The following is a 19718-nucleotide window of genomic DNA, read 5'->3' as shown; positions in this document are numbered from 1 at the left end:
TAATATCCCTGTCGACCAAACCCTTCCAACACAATCTCCTCTGTTCCTGCTCTTGTCGCGAAAACTTTGTCTCACTTGTTTGTTTTACAGCGCACAGCAACCTTCTTGCTTCCTTTAAGACATTTAGATATTCACGTGTGGGGATCGTTTAACACAGTCTCCAAAAAATGCTTGAGAACTCCTGCTCTAAAGCACACAGGGGATGGACCATCATTGAGCAGCCTGGGTTCAATCCCTGTCAGCTCTGATTTTAAAAGTCTCCAGTAGCACAGCTGGGAAAGACCCTTGCCTGGAACCTTGAAAAGCTGTTGCCAGCTGAAGACCGACCTAGATTACCCAGTGGTCTGATTCACTATAAGGCAGCTTCATATTTCATAGGAAAATTCACTTCTGCTTTGTGAGTCTTGCATATGTTGGATGTACGTTGTCTTATGAGTTCTTCAGTCTAGAATCACTGATTTCCTTAGTACCCTAAAAATGCTCACTAAGTCAGGGGAGGGGAAGATCAGCATTCCATGACTGGGATCTGTCTTTGACGGTGGAGCCATCCACGGCTCTTGTGATTTCACACGAGAAGCGTTTCATGGGCAGCGGGGGCAGGCAGGCATTTTTCTGTTGAAAGATACATGTGCTTCCAGAGTATGGAGTAGTAGTATAACTCCCAAAGGTATTTTCCAGGGAGTAGGAATGCAGGTGGTGTCCTAATCCCGCAGTTGAGGTCTGAATGCCTTGCATCCGTTGTTCATAGCAGTCCGTCCCTGGTGTAGTGCGCAGCTGCGATTCTGCCACCTCTTACAAAGGCAGCTCTGGTTTTTTGCACATAACTCTGGGGTGGGAAATCACGTGCAGCTTCTCGCACACTGGATGCGTAAGAGTTCACTCATCTTGGAGTTTTGAAATAAGATCGCTTGCCTCCTTATTTCAACTTCCAATTCGTGTCTCTTCTGTGATTCTGTAGCTTGTGAGAATCTGCCTTTTTTGCGCATCCTGTTGCTGGGCAGTCTGCTGATTTAAATAATTTCATACAGTGAACTGGAGCAGTCTCACACTGTAAATACACATGTACACACATCCACATACCCGTTTGAACATCTTTGGGCAGTCATTTTATCCTAATGTAAAATAGTTTTTAAAGATAAATGCACATGAAGCTGGCAGGATTCTTTTAGAGAACTCTTAAGCTGCCTTCTTTCAAAATAGATGGCACCCCTTATCCTCAATAGCATTTGTTGCCTTTATCTAAAGATTAGGGAAGGTGAAACCAGATTGATCCCAAGGGAAGGTGTTGTCTCACACTGACAGGAGGCAAATTAGGAATATTGAGGGGAGGTTAATACGGAGCACAAGAAAACGCAAGAGAAAATGAAGAAAATATCACTAACTAGCCAGTGATAGTAGAGGGCATCTGTTGTATATGATAGGCAAGATCACGTATCTGTAGAGGGTATGTTGGCTGTAAAGAGCAACTCGCTTTCTGCTGTTGGGGTATATAGACAAAAGTATCTGAAGTTTTTTTTCCCCTGCTATAGAACCAAATTGAACTCAGTCTTGCTGTCGACCCATCATAGCCTTGAGCCTCTATACAGCCTGGCCTACTGGGTAAACCCAAGGGCCTCTTTACACCAGTATCACATCTTTGACATGCCAACATCAAATATAGGAAATAACAGTTATGGAGTGATCTACCATAGTTAATAGCAAAATCCATTGCTGTTCTATCCATTAAATCAGAGGTTTGGGTAAAAGTATGACAAACAAGTGGCAAAACCAAGCCAGAATCTGTGATGCAGTCCATGTTATCTGAAACAAGCAGTAAGGATTCTCTTACTTTGGATGTCAAAGACACTGTTCTTTACTGCAGCATCCTCATGCAGCTTTTACATCATTCCAGCATGGAGGCATATTTGATGATGATTGCCGTTCTGTGATGAAAGGCAGCAGATAAGAGTGCTGAACTCATGCTTATGTGCATGATACAGAGAGCTATTTGTCCTCAACGGTAGCTGGAAATCATTTCTCAGAGAAGTCTGCATCTAAGGCCATTATTTAGGCTTTCCACTCCTACTAGACAATACTGACCTTGCACTAATGTCCATTATGAGATGTCTTCTCTACTCACACCAGACATAGAGCCTGTTCAGCAAAATCAAATGGTAAAGCTTTTCCTGGACTGTACCACTTCAGGCTGCAGGTATGGGCATTCCTTGTTTGGCTACTCCCTCCCCACCTTTTCAAAAATAGATACCAAAAACTCTGCACATTCCAAAGTAGTATGTAGTGGGGAAAAGGGTTCAGACCAGCTGACTTCCTGATGTGGTGTTTTTCATTGTTCAGGAAGTTTTACCATTGGGAGTCATTAAAATAAGCACCTTCCTCACTTGCAGCCTGTAATGGTACAGTCCAGGAAAAGTTTTACCACTTCATTTTGCTTAATGAATAACTGGGTCTTCAAATAGCAAAGCTGTGGGAGAAGTTGAAACTGACCATGCATAAAATGATATAGTATAAAACTGTGATGCGCAAATAAAGATGACAAATACCTTGGAAATAATTGTGCACCAAAAATATAGCTGAGACCCCCAAGGTTTGAAAATGAAGCAGTAAATGTTTTCAGCTTTCCCGAGAAATCTGTTCTGTCCAGTGTTGAAATAATGGTGGTAGACTGGGAGAACGTGGAAGTCTGAATTAAACAAAGACATTTGGGGGGCACCACATCCAGACTTGGGTTAGGAAGTAACTTCTGAGAAAGTAATGATACATTTTCTCTGTCTGTAACCATGATTGATGGTTGTCAGTTCCTATGGCAGGAATAATTATGCAATGGTGTGTTCTGATACAGCTCTGGGAGGGTGGGCCACCACAAAGAAAAGTGCCTTTTGGTTGCCCGGTTTACAAGGATTAGAAGTAGATTCCACATGAAGTTAACTTTGCTCAAATTAGCACCAAAGTCCCTGTTTGTTGTTCAAAGATGCCAAGATAGCGAAGAGGGAAAAATAATCCCTGTGAAATCAGATTATGTTACTTATTTCTAGTGTCTGATCCAGTGTTAACTGTAGCTTGAAACAAGGAGCGTGTCCGTTTAGGTTTGCTGTAATAATGTAACTCCCCCGCCCTGCCAAGTCCTTTCATTATCGCCGCTTTATAATCTGTGCTGTAAAATCTGATCTCTATTTTGCTTTCCAGTCATTGGTTACTTTTTTTTTTTTGCATATTGAAAATTATGTTGCATAGCTATGATTCCAAGCTTACCAGAAATGATTCCGCAGTGAATCAAACACACTTGGAGGAGAAAAAAAGGATAATTCAAATCAAGATTGTTTTAATTTTTTTTTTTAGAAGTGGTCCTATATTGCAACTTGTATGACTAATGTCTGTTTGTTTATATAGCCCCATCAATGTACATTGAAGTGTAGGCATGAGTCAGGTTCTTTTTCTTCCAAGATGTTAATTAAATATGCATTTGCACAAAGAATATTAACAGAGCCTCTGCATTCTAGAAGTACATTCATACATATTGCTGACCTGTTATTGCTTTCCCAACCAAAGCTTTCATCACATATCCAGTCTGGATGGTATTATAAACAAGCTATTGTTCTACTTTCAAGAGACATTTGACCTAGTTCACATGTAATGCCAAATTGTATGTTATTTAACCCATGAATTGACTGAGGTGAGAAATTTGTTTTTGGATTAACTCTGAGTTGTTTAACCCCTAAACAACCCAGAGTATCTGGGTTTAGACATCATGCTAACAACCTACAAATGAGGTGATTGTAGGTTAATTGAAAGCAAAAGCGAAGAGCACACTGGGGGCAACGTGCTCACTTATTCCCATTTGTGCCTGACAACTCATTGTTTAAACAACCCATGGGTTCTCATTATGTGCGAACCAGGCCATTAATAAAGGATATGTTCTTAGGTCGAATACCATTCAATCTAGCATAAAGATACCAAATTTGGGGGGGTTGATTCTGGAGATATTCTTAATTCCTCTGGTTCAGTGCTATCGCTCATTCTTTATCACAGTCTTCCCCAAGCTGGTGCCCTCCAGATGTGTTGGACTGCAACTTCCATCATCCCAACCTGTCCAACACTTCTGGAGGACATGGAGAAGGGTGTCTTATCCCATTCTTCTCTAAAAGGAGAAGGTTAGGTTTAGAGATTAAGTGAGCACGTACTCTGCCCTATGCTTTCAGGCTAAAGTAGATGTGATGGGGTAGCCATATTTGTTTAATCATGATTCTACCCCATTCATGTATAAAATGGGAAGAGGGATATAATTTTTACATCAAAGGGGGAGTGAGGATGAAGGGAGCTGAGCCCCCTCCCATCTTACCTCCCTTTAAGCCCTGCCACTTCAGACATTTTCCTCCCAATTCACTTACTTATGAGCCAGGCTGTGGTGGAAAATTGCCTGAAACAGTGGGTTGAAGGGAAGCAAGCTGGAGGAGGGATCAGCTCCCTTCACACATGTTCCCCTTTCGTTACAAAAAATTACATCCTCCTTCCCACATTATATGTAAATAAGGAAGTGATGTGGACAGCTGATGTGGCTGGGCCTGTGATAGCTAGATTGACCCACTGCCACATGCTGGGGAGGTGTGGGGAGAGGAATGAAACCTTCAGATTCACAGGGGGAAAAGTTATTAGTGCTGTGCCGAATCCTGCTCCCTATTTTCAGGAATTTTTCAGTCTCTGCAAAAGAGGTCTTGTTTTTTCTACCTCTTTCTTGGGGAGGGGGAAATTTTGGAGAATTTCCTCCTTGGAATGGGGTATAGGGATATTCCACATACCTTTTTAAGTTTGGGAGATGGCTGAAGGACCTTCCTATTATTTATTTATTTATTCTTGAAAAACTCCGCCAGCACGAGAGGCTTCTCCTGCCCAGCAGCACTTCTTGAACTCCCACGAGGCCACACGACCTGGACCTCTCCAACTGGCATTCAGGAAGAACTCCCGGCTTGCAGAAGCTTCTTTGCAAAAAGCTTCTTTGCAAAGAACAAATGGGACTTTGGGAGCTTTAGAAAAATACGTATCTTGCTTGCTCTGTGTTGCTGCAAGGAAGTGTAATATTCTTCTAAAGCTCTAAATCCCTGATTGCTCGTGTTTTGCAAAGCAGCTTCTGCAGCCCTGGAGCCTTTGCTGAATGCCTGTTGGAGAGGGTGAGGTCCTGGGAGTTCAGAAAGAGCTTCTGGGCTGCAGAGGATTCCTGGGCTCCTGCAAGGGCAGGTGCTTTAAAAAAAATAGAAAGAAGACCCCTCAGCCACCACCTACACTTAAAAAGGAAAACTGAAACCCTGTCCTCCTCCCCAAGGAGAAAGTTATTAAAGATTCTCACTCCTCCTAGCCTCTTTTGCCAGAGTTTTCATTCCGTCCCCACCCCCACGAAATGCCGAAAATGGAAGAATCAGAATTTTTGGCACAGCACAAATATTATTTATTTAAAATCAACATGTATCAAACAGTTACTCTTTCTTAGGGGTACTATAAATTCATAGTATAAAACTATGGCAGAAATATTTGTTCAAGCTGAGCTCATAAAACTTGAGACACTCTCAGGATTTTTGTCAACAAAACCATGGAAAAGGATAGCCAAATTATTTATAATTTAAAGATTCCAATTCGATCTTTCAATAATTAAAATCCTACAGACATAAATATTAAAAATAAAACCTTTCCCCTGTCCAATATAAACGGCATTCTAAAACTAAGTAAAGAACAATCCCTTAAGGCTCAATAACGAAACATAAATAAATGATCCGAAATGAATAAGCAAGCAAAAATCGCTTACACAAAAAATATCCTCAATTATATAATCTTAAATCAAAATTAAAGGCCTTAATCCTTTACTTGAAACTGTGCCCCTACATCATTAAAACTAAACTCACCTCTTGAACAGCCATTTTCAACCTAGTTACTTAACTACCCCAGTGGTGCAATCTTGTTTCTCAGGGAAACAACTGCAGTGAACCTCTGCCTCATGCCACCTGAGTGATGGCTGAGATACGAGTATGAAAGAGAGGATTTGTCGTGGTCGAGATGCTCCCCTAGGTTGACTGCAATGCTTATCTAAGGCCAGTTGATACTGGCTTCTGAGCAGAGCTAATTTACCTATAAATGGCAAGTTCAAGGATATGTACTTTTGACCTTTGAAGTCATCTGCAGTTATTGTGCATGCTACCATAATTAGACCAACGAACAGCCACTTCTCTTGCTATTTTTGAATTACCCTGATAAAATTAAGGATGTTTATTTCCAGCAGCAGTTTTTCAGCTATGTACCTCAAGTTCTTAAATACTTGTAACTTTTCTCCCAAGAGCAGAGGAGGCAGGGTGGACCATCCATTTAGTGAGAACTAGCATGTGGCCGTAAAGGACGTCTTGTGGTTTTGTGAAAATCAGCACAGTACAAGAGTTGCAGACACGACTTATAATGGTCACTTTGGAGACAGGAAAGGTTTAGCAACTCTCAGTGAACTTTCAGACTGGAACTGCACGTTATTTCACTGTAGATAATGTGCTGGTAATGGTGATGTAGGTGGTATTTGCAAGGGAGAATTAGAAGGGGGAGTCCTCATTGATTCCCCCACTTCTACTGTTCACATGCTCACACACCAAATCTGGGCATATTCCAGTCTTGGAGCTTGCTAGCACATAGGGGAAAAGCGGAACACCCCTTTCCTGGCTGCCAGCTCTCCCCTGCAAATGCCTTGTGCATTGATGTTGCACTTGCGCTTCACATGTCCACAAAGTGCTTTGGTCAGTGTTGGTCTTCCCCAAACAATGAAAGGGGCTTTTAAAATTACTAAGGGCGCAGTCCTATGCATGTTTAGACAGAGAAAAGGTCTGCAACTCCCAGAACACCCCCACCCAGGCTGGCTGCGGAGTGCTGGGAGTTGTAGGCCTTTTCTCTGTCTAAACATGCATAGCACTGCTCCCTAAGCTGGGAATAAGAGGATTTTGCCTTCAGTTTCTCCCTAATGTCTCCATACCTTCTTGCAAATAAGGAAATGTCTGTTTTCAGGGGACAGTTAGAAAAGCATAAGAGCATAACAACGAGAAAAACCTAAACTCCAGTGACAGTTTATGGCTCGAATTTCCTTTGCATGTCATTAAGGGAATATTGTCTTGACTTAAAAAAAAAAAAAAAAAGACTGCCCTTTACCCCCTTTTGTATTATCAGTGAACAATAGATCCATTCTTTGCAAATATTCCCTCTGAATCCACAATCTATAGTCATGTGACATCATATGCAATCAGAAGTAATTAACATCAATTAACAACTTCACCTTGGAGTAATCATATAAAGTGTGTATTGCATATGTCTCAAAGCACATAAATGCGGCATTTGTTTGCATATAGCCACCAATCCCTTTTCTTTGAGAGGACAAAAGGTACACTTTATATCTTAGTGAAGTCAAAACAGGTAATTTATTATCTAGTCATTGAACCATGACTAGATTTTGTCATGACTAGATTTATTTTGGAAAACAGTGAAAACAGGTTGGGGGGGAGGGGTTGTTGTTTTTCAGTACCTCTGCTCACCTTGAAAGATGCATTCTATCATTCTATGCTGAACAGTTGCTGGCAAGTAAAAAAATGCATCGCTTCAGTAACACTGTGTAGCCATTTATGTTTTACACTATGTAAAGGTAACAAACATTTGTTCCCATGTTGTCACCCATTGCCTGATGACTATCATTTTTCTATTTGGATATTCAACACCTGTCAGCTGTCCAAATTCAGGCATTTTTAAAGAAGTAATTGGTGAAGTATAGCAAGGTCCCCTTTACATATATCATGCTGTTTACGTACCAGGTAAAATTAACTGGAAGGAAATTGTGTTGAACAGGTAGATCCTGCCTATTCAACACAATTTGCTTCCAATTCATTTTCCCATACCTTATGCTTGCTGCTTGTTCACCAAACCCCAGTTGTTGTTGTTTTCTTTTTTTTTCACCTTTTATCCTCTGCATGTAACCCTCCCAAATATGGTTGTGGAATAAATCAGTTCCATGCGCTGCCTAGTGCCTAACAAGCTGTTAGTGGTAACTATAAACATTTTTTTAGGGCTGTAAGTTCTATTTTGCTCTCAAGAGAAGGTTGTCCCTGTGACAGACATTTACAGAAGCATTAACCCCCCCCCGCCCCCCAAAACCCTACAAAATACTTTGTTAAAAAAGAACAATTATTCAGATATTGATTCCCCAAAATGCTTCTGGCCTAATGAAGTACAAACTCTACCCTCCATGAAAAACCTTCTTTATATTGATGTTAGGATTTCAAGCTTTACTTTAAAATACAGAGCAAGTATTGGGGCAGGCGGGGGGAGTGAGAGAGAAAGCATATGGGAGAGTTCAGTCTGCAAAGGCAGGGATTTGCACTGGTGCTGAAACTGACTAGTCTCAAAATCTAGAAATGCATCTTGTTAATTTCTGCTATACCAGCAGCTATCCAGCTAAAGACTCAAGGCAAAGTCTAGAGTAGGGATGGGTGAGGAATTTGTTGGGTTCGCATTTAATTACCCAATATGCATTTCAAGTAACTGAACGTGGATCCAAATGTAATTTGTGGTTGGAAAACTGTACATTTCTGAGTTTGCGTTTTGTCAACAAAAATGTGTTCAGCTATTTGAAAAATGTGCAAGGAAAATTGCACACAAAAATGCAAACAAACAGAATTTCATCCATTGGTGCATGTGTACAAAAAATGCATAGATTTGAAAAATGCACACAAAAATACATTCAAATTTCTGTGCAGGAAAGAAGGTTTGCCCAGAACCAGGACAGCCTTGCAATGGAGAACTGAGAACTTGAACAAGATCGAGCTTGACAGATTCACCAATCCCTTGTCTAGAGCTGACTGGGAGATTAATTTTGAGATTAATCATTTTCAATTCCCATATGAATCCCTTCTTTGATATAATAATTTTTATTTTTTTAAAAAGAAAAACACAACACAATAACAACATAAGCACACAATATACATACACTAAAATATCTCTTAAGATTGTAAGATATCTACCGTTGGCTCCCCTTACACAACAAATGCTCATTATTATTCTCTAGTTCTTATCTTAGTTGTATATCATACATTGAGTTCACAGACATTATCTCATTTCTCTCCTAATTTCAACAACAACAACAAAAAGAGAATTAACTATCTCAAAGTTCAAAATCCACATACATAGATACCATTTTTCTCTATTTCTTGTACAAATTCTATAAAGGGTTTCCAGTCTAACATAAATTTAGTTGTTGATCCTTCTTTAATTATACTAGTTTTGCCATCTCTGCCAGCTCCATCATTTTCATGATCCACTCGCTCACAGTTGGTATTGTTTCATTCTTCCACTATTGCGCATACAATAACCTTGCAGCCGTTGTCATGTAGAGAAAGAGGGTTCCCCCCTTCTCTTTCACGTGTTTATCTGTTAGTCCCAATAAAAAAAGTTTCTGGCTTTAATTCTATAGTAGTCCTTAATATTATTTGAGCTTAAGACTGTATTTGTTTCCAAAACGTTTTAGCTTTTTTACAAGTCCACCATAAATGATAAAACGTTCCCTCTTGATCTTCACATTTCCCACATTTTCTAGAAACACCTTTATACATTTTAGACAATTTAAATGGTGACATATACCATCTATACATTATCTTATAAAAATTCTCTTTTAAGACTTGTACATGAAGTAAATTTTAAATCTTTTCCCCACATACTTTCCCACTCTTCCATTGATATATTATGACCAACATTTTGTGCCCATTTTATCGTACAATCTTTCACTTTTTCATCCCCTGTCTCATATCTTAACAGTAATTTATACAGTTTAGCAGTAACATGTTCATCATTTGTACACAGTGCTGTTTCGAACTCAGATTCTGTTTGTTCAAATCCACCATTTTTCTCATCTATTTTAAACCTTCCTTTAATTTGCAAATATGAAAACCACTGACATACATGACCTTCTTCCAATAAGTTTTCCCTTGAATTCCCCTTGGGACAGTTGCAATAAATCATTATATCTTATCCATTTATGCATGCTATCAAATTCTCTTCTACGCATTGCTTCTTGTGAAGATATCAATTTTTTTTGATAGAACCTTAATTTATATTTATTCCAAATTCTTAATACAGCCCTTCTTATGTAATGATTATTAAAATCTACATTCACTTTTGTTTCATCATACCACAAATAACCATGCCACCCATATCTCAATTCATGTCCTTCTAGTTCTAAAAGTCTTCCATTTTTCAACGTCACCCATTCCTTCATCCACATCAAACAGCAGCAGAAAAATAGTTTTAAAATCTGGTAATCCCAAGCCACCTCTTTCCTTTGCATCTTGTAAAATTTTTATTTTAACTCTTGGTTTTTTTGCTTGCCATATAAACTTCGTTATATCTCTCTGCCACTGCTTAAAAGGTAAATCTGATGTAATAATGGGTATCATTTGAAAATATAATGGGTATCATTTGAAAAATAACATTCTAGGTAATACATTCATTTTGATAGTTGCAATTTTTCCCAAAAGTGATAGTTGTAATTTTTCCCATTTTAATAGGTCTTGTTTAATTTCATTCCACACTTTAACATAGTTATTTTGAAAAAGCATACAATTCATATTTGTCAAGAAGACTCCCAAATATTTTACTTTCTTTTCACTTTGGAAGCCAGTCTTATCCATCAACTTCTTTTTTCTTGAACATTCATATTCTTTGTTAACATTTTTGTTTTCTGTTTGAACCCTGCCACTGCTCCAAATTCTTTTAATTTTTTCATTAAAATTTCAATTCCCTTTAAAGGTTCTTCCAACATAAACACCAGGTCATCTGCAAAGGCCCTCAGCTTATATTTCTCCTTTTTAATCTTTATTCCTGTAATTCGATCATCTTGTCTTGTATCTCTGTTCAATAGTTCTAAAACCAATATAAACAATAGCGGTGACAATGGGCAACCTTGTCTTGTTCCTCTTTGTATCTCACAAGGTTTAGTCAAATCCCCATTTATAATTATTTGAGCCTTTTGATCGGTATATACCGATTTCACCCATTTTATAAAGTTTTCTCCAAAGTCCAGTTCTTCTAAAGTCTTAATTAAAAATTTCCAGTTGAGAATATCAAATGCTTTCTCTGCATCTAAAAAGATCAGAGCTGCTTGTTTTTCTGGGTGTTTTTCCAAATATTCCACCACATTCAAGACTGTTCTTACATTATCTCTCATCTGTCTCCCTGGTAAGAAACCACTTTGGTCCTCATATACAAACTCCTGCAATATTTTCTTGAGCCTTTCTGACAAAATTGCTTCAAATATCTTACAGTCATTGTTTAATAATGAGATTGGTCTGTAGTTTTTTGTCGAGGTTAAATCCTGTCCTTCTTTAGGTATTAATGTTATATATGCTGTTCTCCATGTTTCCGGTATCTCCCCCTTTTCTAAAATATTGTTCATCATATTTTTCAATGGTTTTAAAATTTCTTCTTCACACTTCTTATAATATAATCCTGATATTCCATCTGGTCCTGGAATTTTTCCCAATTTAATTTTTTTTATTGCTTCCACCATTGCATTTACTGTTATTGGGCCATTCATCATTTGTTTTTGTTCCTTAGTAATTTTTGGTAAATTTTGTTTATGAATATATTTATCCATTAATTCTGGGGAGATATCCTGTCCTTTATACAAATTTGAATAATATTGATAAAAGGGTTTCTGAATTGCCACATTATCAGTTAATTCTAATCCACTTTCCCTTATTTTCACAATTGTTTTCTTTTCTTTTTCCTTTCTAAGTTTATAGGCCAACCATCTTCCTGGTTTATTAGCAAATTCAAAATTTCTTTGTTTTACAATTTTTTTTAATTTTTTTTTTGCATATCTTGAACTGTTAACATCACCATATGAATCCCTTCTTTGAAGGCTGAGTGCTCGTGTTAGAAATGTAGCATGGTGCAGGCATGGGGAGGCAGGACTCATCACTTGTCAGTGATGTTATGGACACTTTCCAATAGGCACCCATGCCACTTGTACAGTCACTTCCTGGGCACCACCCAAAGTTAAGGGAAGCATGCTGCAAATTTAGGAAAGGATAACATCTTTCCAACAATATCATGGATGCTGCAGTTTGAGTACTAAGCAAGTTAAATATGTTTAAAACCAAAGTAGTTCTTTCAGGAAAGACCTATGGATCCAATGGCGTATTTCTTGCATCATAAACATATAATCTGGAAACGCATCTCTTTTCTTTCTTGATGGCCCATGTCATCCATGACTATCGCGGCAAGATGAAGGAACTGAACACCTGAAGGTGTAGAGTCCATTCATTCATTCATTCATTCATTCATTCATTTTATTAATCGCCCATCTGGCTGGTCACCCAGCCACTCTGGGCGATGTACAACAAAACAGTTAAAACAATAAAATTATATATTAAAAACATCATAAAAAATACCCTAACCCACCCCAAATGCCTGCCTGAACAACCACATTTTTAATGCGTGGCGGAAGCTCATTAAAGAGGGGGCATGGCGGAGTTCCCTAGGGAGGGAGTTCCACAGAGTGGGGGCCACCACAGAGAAGGCCCTCTCCCTCATCCTCACCAGCCTAGCTGTCCTGGCTGATGCGACAGAGAGAAGGCCATCCGAGGCTGATCTTGTTAAGCGGATTGTCTGGTGTGGCTGGAGGTGCTCCTTAAGATAGGCTGGGCTGGAACCATATAGGGTTTTAAAGGTCAAAACCAACACCTTGAATTTGGCTGGAAAACAACTGGTAACCAGTGCAACTCCTTCAGCACTGGGGTGATGTGATCTTGCCGGCGGCTGCCTGTAATCAGGCAAGCCGCCGCATTCTGTACCAGCTGCAACTGGTACCAGCTGTCCATGTTGCCTAATGTTTTGATCCTTTCCCCATCACTTTTTCAAAGAGTAATGCCACTGTTTGGTGGTAGATTTTTGGCATTTTAAACAGAAGAATCACCCTGCTAGGTCAGAGCAAACATCTACTGTCTAGCATCCTGCTTCCAACAGTGGCCAACCAGATGCTTCTGGGGAAACTCACAAGAGGGAAGGAATAAAATAGCCCTCCTCCATTGTTTGCCCCAGCATTTGGTGATGAGAGAGACTGCTTGTAAACCAGTTCCATTTAGTTGTTACGGCTTATTGCTGTTTATAGAGCTGTCCTCCATGAATCTGTCTAATCCCGTTTCAAAGCCAACTAAGCTAATGGTCATTGCTTCATCTTGTGGCAGTTAATTCCGTGAATTTATTAAGCACTGTGCAAAGAAGTACTTCTGGTCTGACCTGGATATCCTGCCAGCCAATTTTGTCAAGTGGCCCTGAGCTCCACTATTATGAGAGGGGGAGAAAAAAAATACAAGTTTCCACTTCATTCATGCCATGCACATTTTTTTAAAGCCACTGTCACCAGGTTGGAGCCTTCTCCAACCTGGTGACCTCTAAACATTTTGAACTAGAATTTCCAGCATTCCTGACCATGGGCCAGTGGAAGCTGGTGGCACTAATATCAGTGAGGCGATGAAACCTGGAGCAGATTCACCAACCCACTGTCATCAGATCCATGAGCCTCCACTGCCATTGGCCATGCTCACTGAGGCAAATGGGAATTGAAGTCTAAAACACCTAGAGGTCACCAGGTTGGAGAAAGCTGTGGTGCTGGGTTTTAAAAAAAAACATGCATGGCGTGAATGAAATGGAAACGTTTTTCCCCCCCTCCCTCTCTCAAAGCAAAGCTTTCCCTCATAGAGAATCTGCTCCAACCCTTTCATCATTTGGGTTTTTCTTTTCTGGACCTTTCTCTGCCATAGTAACATTTGTATAATGCCTACTTCTGCAGTCCTTCTCATGTCTGTAATATTTTTCTTTCTCTTACTGACTAGAAAGAATTTGGGATTACTGAACAGGATGGGAACAGATTTAATCTTTTCTTTTTCTTCCACAAGCCTTGGCATTCCCACAGGAAATAAACAACAGTATTCTCAAAACAAGCTTCTTTTTTTCCCCTTCTCTTCCTCTCCCGCACTCCCTGGTCTCCTAATTAACAAATTGTTAATGCAAGTATCATTATTAATACTATAGTGGTCTTATGGTATATGAAGTGTCCACCCTTCCTTACAATCCTTTTCCTCCTCTGTTGTGGAGTTATTGCCTCAGGCAATTTACGTCCCTCCTAAAAGCAAGAGGCTCTCTGGTTCCCACAGAGTCGTTCAAAGGATGACTCATATTCCTTATGCTAATTGTTCAGTTCTCAAAATATAGCACTTATAGGGTGTGGCTCCAAGGGGAAAATCTACTGTACTTATAGGGCATGTTGAGAAGTGTTTCTCATATACATCATTTTCTCCTTTTTTATTTTTCAAAAGCTTTAACCCTTCTCTGTCACTTCTTTATGGGGCAGATATTTTAAAGCGGAATAGTTTTGTAACACAGCAACTGGCATCAAAGCAGGTGAAATTATATTATGGATAATCTAGTACAGGCTTCCCCAACCTGGTGCTTTTCCAGAGGTGTTAGACTACAGCTCCCATCATCTCCAGCCTCCACTCCCATTTGCCCTGCTGACTGGGGGGATAATGGAAGTTGTAGTCCAACACATGTGGAAAGCACCGGGATGGGGAAGGTTGATCCTAATCCTCTCAAGACACTTACTCATGTCACTAAGGGACAGAGAGATGTGACATGGGAGACATGTGGAATGTCTCTTGAGAGTTTTTTGTGTTTACTGTGGTGCAGCTGTGAGAGGGAGCATCTCCAAAATTTGATTGGAGCAGTGCTGGGAGAGAAATATTTAACCCCTTTCCTGCAGGCTGTTTTTTTCTGACCAAAACTGCTTTTCTCTTTACATAGAGGAAAAGGAAAATTGATGCAATGTCTTTTCCCTCCTCAGGTAGAAAAGCAGCTGGCATGGGATCGGGGAGCCATTTTGATCAGGAAAATGGATCATGGGGAAGCGTTAAGCATCTCTCCACCCTCCACATGGCTGTCACCAAATTCAAAGCCCCCACATGTAGCTGCATTAAAGTCATAAAAAGAAAAACCACTGGGTGACACGCAGATGTTCCTCCCATGTCCTGCCTAGTTTAGCCCATATTACCAGAATTTGTTTTTTGACTGAACAGCAAACTGCTTTTGAAAGGCCTAGTTCTCACTGAGGGGGTAACCCTGTGTCAGAATGTACCACATCCAAAGTGGGGGCTTACATTACTGAATGCCCCTCCACACTGAAAACTTGGTGGCAGGGAGAAACAAGCATAGAACCCCCTCTCCATAACATATTAGTTTTCTATATGCAGGGAATATTTTTTTGTTTGGGGTAATGTTCAGTCATGTGAGCCACTCTTCCCCTGCAGTCAGGAGTGGTACAACCTGGGCACAGACTGACCACGTCAGTGAAAACCAGCATCCTATAAGTTCCAAAAGCGATTTGCCATGTGGCACAGCTGCTGTTTGAGAAACACAAGTCCACCCTCCTCACGCCAGGTGTGTGGACCTTGCTGCATGGTTACTTGGGCGTTGGGAATAGATTTTCATCTATCAACAAACTTTTAGAATGTGTCCTTGGTATGGAAACGTCACTCTTTCTAGATCCGTTGAAGTGTTGCCCGAGGTTTTGTTTTCACTTTTGCTTTGAGATCCAAAAGTGTACTGCAGTGCTATCACCTTGGGGCATGCTCAGATCTGTTCAACAATAGCAGAGGCAGTGAGAAAATAGATTACACTTCAGATAGTTCACCTTAAAGCGTTCGGGGTGGGGTGGGGGATAGTATAGAGCCAGGAATATATAACTAGGATGTGGGAGGGTAACATTTACAGGGGCATTTGGAGGTGAGGAGGTGCATTCATTAAATCATATCCTGGTAGTGACCACCGCACTGTTAAGTCTCTTTAAAAAGAACTGACAAAGCTTGCTGCTGTCTGCTACACAGACTCCTGGCATTTGTCACAGTTTGAACCACAGAGACATCGAATATTTGCCAACAGTTTCTTCATATGGCTTGGAATCTACTTGATTGGCCTTGTTTGTTTGTGGTTTAGTGTAATGGCTGAAAAAAATGTACAGCAGAAAGTTATTGCATGGGAGGCCGGCTTGGGTTTTACAGGATTACACACAATTCTCTTCTGATTTGCTTCTCTTCATCTGGAGTGGTCGAAGAAGTAATAAAGAGTACCTGTATATTGTAGCATTTGGTTAACTGTACATTTATAACCTTTCTTATCTTTCGGGTTAGAAAGAGAACCAATCTGCTGGGACATCTGAATATTTTGGAGTATCAGTTGAAGATGAAAAGTGCAAGACTTCTCTAACTCAGCAGGAAAAACAAGACATCCTGAAAAAGATGTAAGCACTCCCCCCACCCCGCAACACATACACTCACTTATATGTTTAGGACAGCCTTCACCAACCTGGTGCCTTCCAATTGTGTTGGACTACAACTCCCATCAGCCCTTGCCAACATGGCCAGTGGCCAGGAATGCTGGAAGGTATAGTCCCAAACACCTCCAAAACATCCAGAGGGCACCAGGTTGGGGAAGACTGCAATATTAGGGATGTCAGAGAATTCCGCCACGGATCTCGGTGAGGCCGAATGCTAGTGCATTCGGCCCCCCGAACTCCGTGGCGGAACGGCCTGCTGCCCCCCCACGGATCCCCCCCGGGACGAGACTCACCTGGGGCGGATCTTCCGGGCGGCTCCGGCGGCGGCGGCTGGTCTTCCGACCGGCTGCTGCCACCGCCATTTCCAGGCTTGCCTTGTGTAAAAAAAAAAAGACGTGATAGGCTATGTAAATCTTTACGTAGCCTATCACGGCTGGATGGGTAAAAAAAAAAAAAAAAACCACGTACGCAAATGGCGGCAGCTACGGCTGCCGCCATTTGCGTTCCTTCTTTTTACCATCTTAATCTACGTAAATATTTACGTAGACTGTGACGGCGAAAATAAAGGGGAACGCAAATAGCGTAGCGGGTGCTATTTGCGTCCCCTTTCGATTCACCGTTTTAGCTTACGTAAAGATTTACGTAGGCTAAAACGGGGAATCAAAAAAGGACGCAAATAGTGCCTGCTACGCTATTTGTGTTCCCCTTTATTTTCGTCCTCATAGTCTATGTAAATATTTACGTAGATTAAGGTGGCCCAAAAGAAGGAACGCAAATGGCGGCGGCCGTAGCCGCCGCCATTAGCATACGCGGGGGGGGTTTTTTGTTTGTTTGTTTACCCAGAGCCCTCCTCAGCCAGAACAGCCAGCCGTTCGAGGATTCTGGGGGGAGGAACGGAGCGTCTCCCCCCCCCGGCCAGGATTCCAGGGGGAGGGACGGAACGCCTCCCCCCCCCCCCACTGTCAACCTAATCCACGAAAGTAAGTCACTTTTGTACATCCCTATGCAATATACAATAGCTGCTTTGCGATCTATTATAGTGCCAAGGTAGGATTATAAAAAAAAAAAACAGCAACCCTTAAATAAATAATAGAAACTGTGATGCAACAGGAATGGAGGGTTCTGCTATGAACTGATATTCACATGGTCCTAACAAGATCCCTGAAGGTGCCCCGAAGAGACTTACTGTAGCCCACTTTTGAGCTATCAAATAAATAAATATATAAATCTCTAATATTAAATTGCTGGATTTGGGATCAACTGAGACATGTTAACCCATTGTAGTTTGGCATCTGCTGTGTTCATGAAAATGGAATACAATACAGGCAGGCTAAGTATCCCAGGGTGCCACCGTGCTGACAAAATTGCCCACCCCACGAAGGTGGAAATGAGCTCCCTCTTGCTTTGTCGGAAGCCATTGTCTCTTTCGGATGGAAGCCTTTTGAGACAATATGCTCCGTAGGTTATAACATCTGGATAGGATCTCGCTCTTTCTTGTAGACTTGAACGCCTGCAGTTCATTCTCCAGATGTTTTGGACTACACTTTTGGACTGCGCTAGGCCATTAGCCATGCTGGCTGGGGCTGATGGGAGTTGAAGTCCAAAAACCATCTGGGGAACGCTGGGGAAGGCAGCTCAGTTAAAGAACACCAATTACCCCAGTGTAGATGGTTTACTTCTTGATCGTATCCATAATGGGCAAGCATGGTTGTTTGCCAAGATGCTGAGCAGGCGTATCATTTTCCCAAAGTGGAGCTCTTGGAAGCCTCTTAGAATGTGCAGAGAGGGTGAACTGAAGCAGTCACGAGATCTGCATTATTAAAGTAAAAAAACACGCCCTTTGTTACTAGAGTGAAGAGAACAAAAACAGCGAAAGCAAATGAGAACAAACCTCAGCCCAGCAAGGACACCGTGGAAGTATGTCTTGGCTCGCTGTGTTCAGACAGGGAGTAGGAAGAATGCATTTCAAGCTCCTTCCAGCGCTCAGTCTGAAGCAAAACGTAGGCGTACAGCACAACCGAAGGACTGCATAAATACAGCCGAGAGCAGCTTGGGGCTTCCTGTTTCGGAGCGGGACAATGATGTGAATTGGAGACAGACAAGCAATGCTAGCAGCCAGCAAAAACTTCATTTTGTGGCGTGGTTAGACATGACTTCTATGCAGGAGCCCTTGGTGGTTCTGTGAGTCAGCACTGCCACATCCAAACCAAAGTCAAAGGGTGACTGAAACAGCACAAATGCTGTTCTGAGCATGCGGGAGCAGGAGGCATGAGGGTGTCTCTGAGGCAGGATCACTCGGTTCCCAGACACGCAGCCGTGCGGGTTGTTCAGAGCCATCTTTTGGAGAAGTCCCCACCAAATCCCACATTGTTTTCTAAATGAGGCTTGGCAGGATCCATGTCTGACGAAGAGTTGCTTACTTGAAGAAAAACCTTCCCCTGAGACGTGTTTTTATGAGAAATACTACAGCCGTCGTGCAGACAAACCCAAACCAACCACAGTCACCAAAGAATAACCCTGAATGCTTTCTCCTCCTACAGTATATGCCAAGCCTGCAGAGAGACATCCAAAACTGGGGAGGGAGTGGGTGTGTTAGGGGAAAAACCAATCCCAAAAGCAAGCCACAGAAAATGGATCCCCAAACTTTAAGCTATAGAAAGAAACGTGTACTACATTATGCCATCTCTGTTGCCGGTGTCCTATCTAATGAACCTCTGTATCAGTTTCTGGAGGAACTTGCTCAAAACTTGAAAGTAACTTTTAAATAAAACATTCTCCTGATCCAGTGGCTTTGTTAAGGTTATTAAAAAGGTTTAAGATCCTTAGAGCAGGAGTGGTCAACTTGTGGCCCTCCAGATGTTTTGGCTTACAACTCCCATGATCCCTCAACATTGGCTATGCTGGCTAGGGCTGATGGGAGTTGTAGGCCAAGTCATCTAGAGGGCCACAAGTTGCTCACCCCTGCCTTAGAGGCAATGAAATTGAACAGGACATAGGTTCCATAGCACTATAGTGGACTATATGCATGGCTGTTGAAATCCTTTGCTCCAGAGGCATCCCAGTGAATTCCTGGTAATTTTCCACCGCTGGAGATTGGAGAGTTGCTGATTAAAACACATTTCTTCATCACGTTGTCATAAATCTGCTATGGGGCCTTTATCTGCCCAGTTGTTTACAGCCCAGTGTTCATTGTATATTGTAATGGGGGAAGGAAGAGGGGGATTTATGATCTCTTGCTCATTTTTCCCTCCTAGGTCTTATTCCTGTTTTATTGTATAACTTTTCTTGTGTAAAGCCCATTTAGAAGAAATAGAGTACACTTAATAGAATA

At 41.2% G+C, this 19718-nt stretch overlaps 1 protein-coding gene across 12 annotated transcripts in view; it reads left to right on the top strand.

Moving 5' to 3' along the window:
* Nucleotides 1–19168, top strand: part of SLX4IP (SLX4 interacting protein) — a 120436-nt gene extending 101268 nt beyond the window's left edge. For 6 of the 12 annotated variants that reach the window (XM_084824825.1, XM_084824879.1, XM_084824866.1 and 3 more), the window contains 2 exons: nucleotides 16242–16351; nucleotides 18238–19168. In XM_084824825.1, the coding sequence (XP_084680951.1) occupies nucleotides 16242–16351; nucleotides 18238–18340 (213 nt within the window). In that variant the 3' untranslated portion in view covers nucleotides 18341–19168. Of the gene's footprint in view, nucleotides 1–16241; nucleotides 16352–17230 lie in introns of all 12 variants that reach the window. The other 6 variants (XM_084824842.1, XM_084824858.1, XM_084824807.1 and 3 more) reach the window with 2 other exon arrangements.
* The last annotated feature ends 550 nt before the right edge of the window (nucleotides 19169–19718 follow it).

The sequence above is a fragment of the Heloderma suspectum genome, chromosome 1 (assembly GCF_057233095.1).
Source record: "Heloderma suspectum isolate Gila_16-S chromosome 1, 16-S_ref, whole genome shotgun sequence".
Classification (NCBI taxonomy): domain Eukaryota; kingdom Metazoa; phylum Chordata; class Lepidosauria; order Squamata; family Helodermatidae; genus Heloderma; species Heloderma suspectum.
This window is presented reverse-complemented; position numbering and strand designations above follow the sequence as displayed.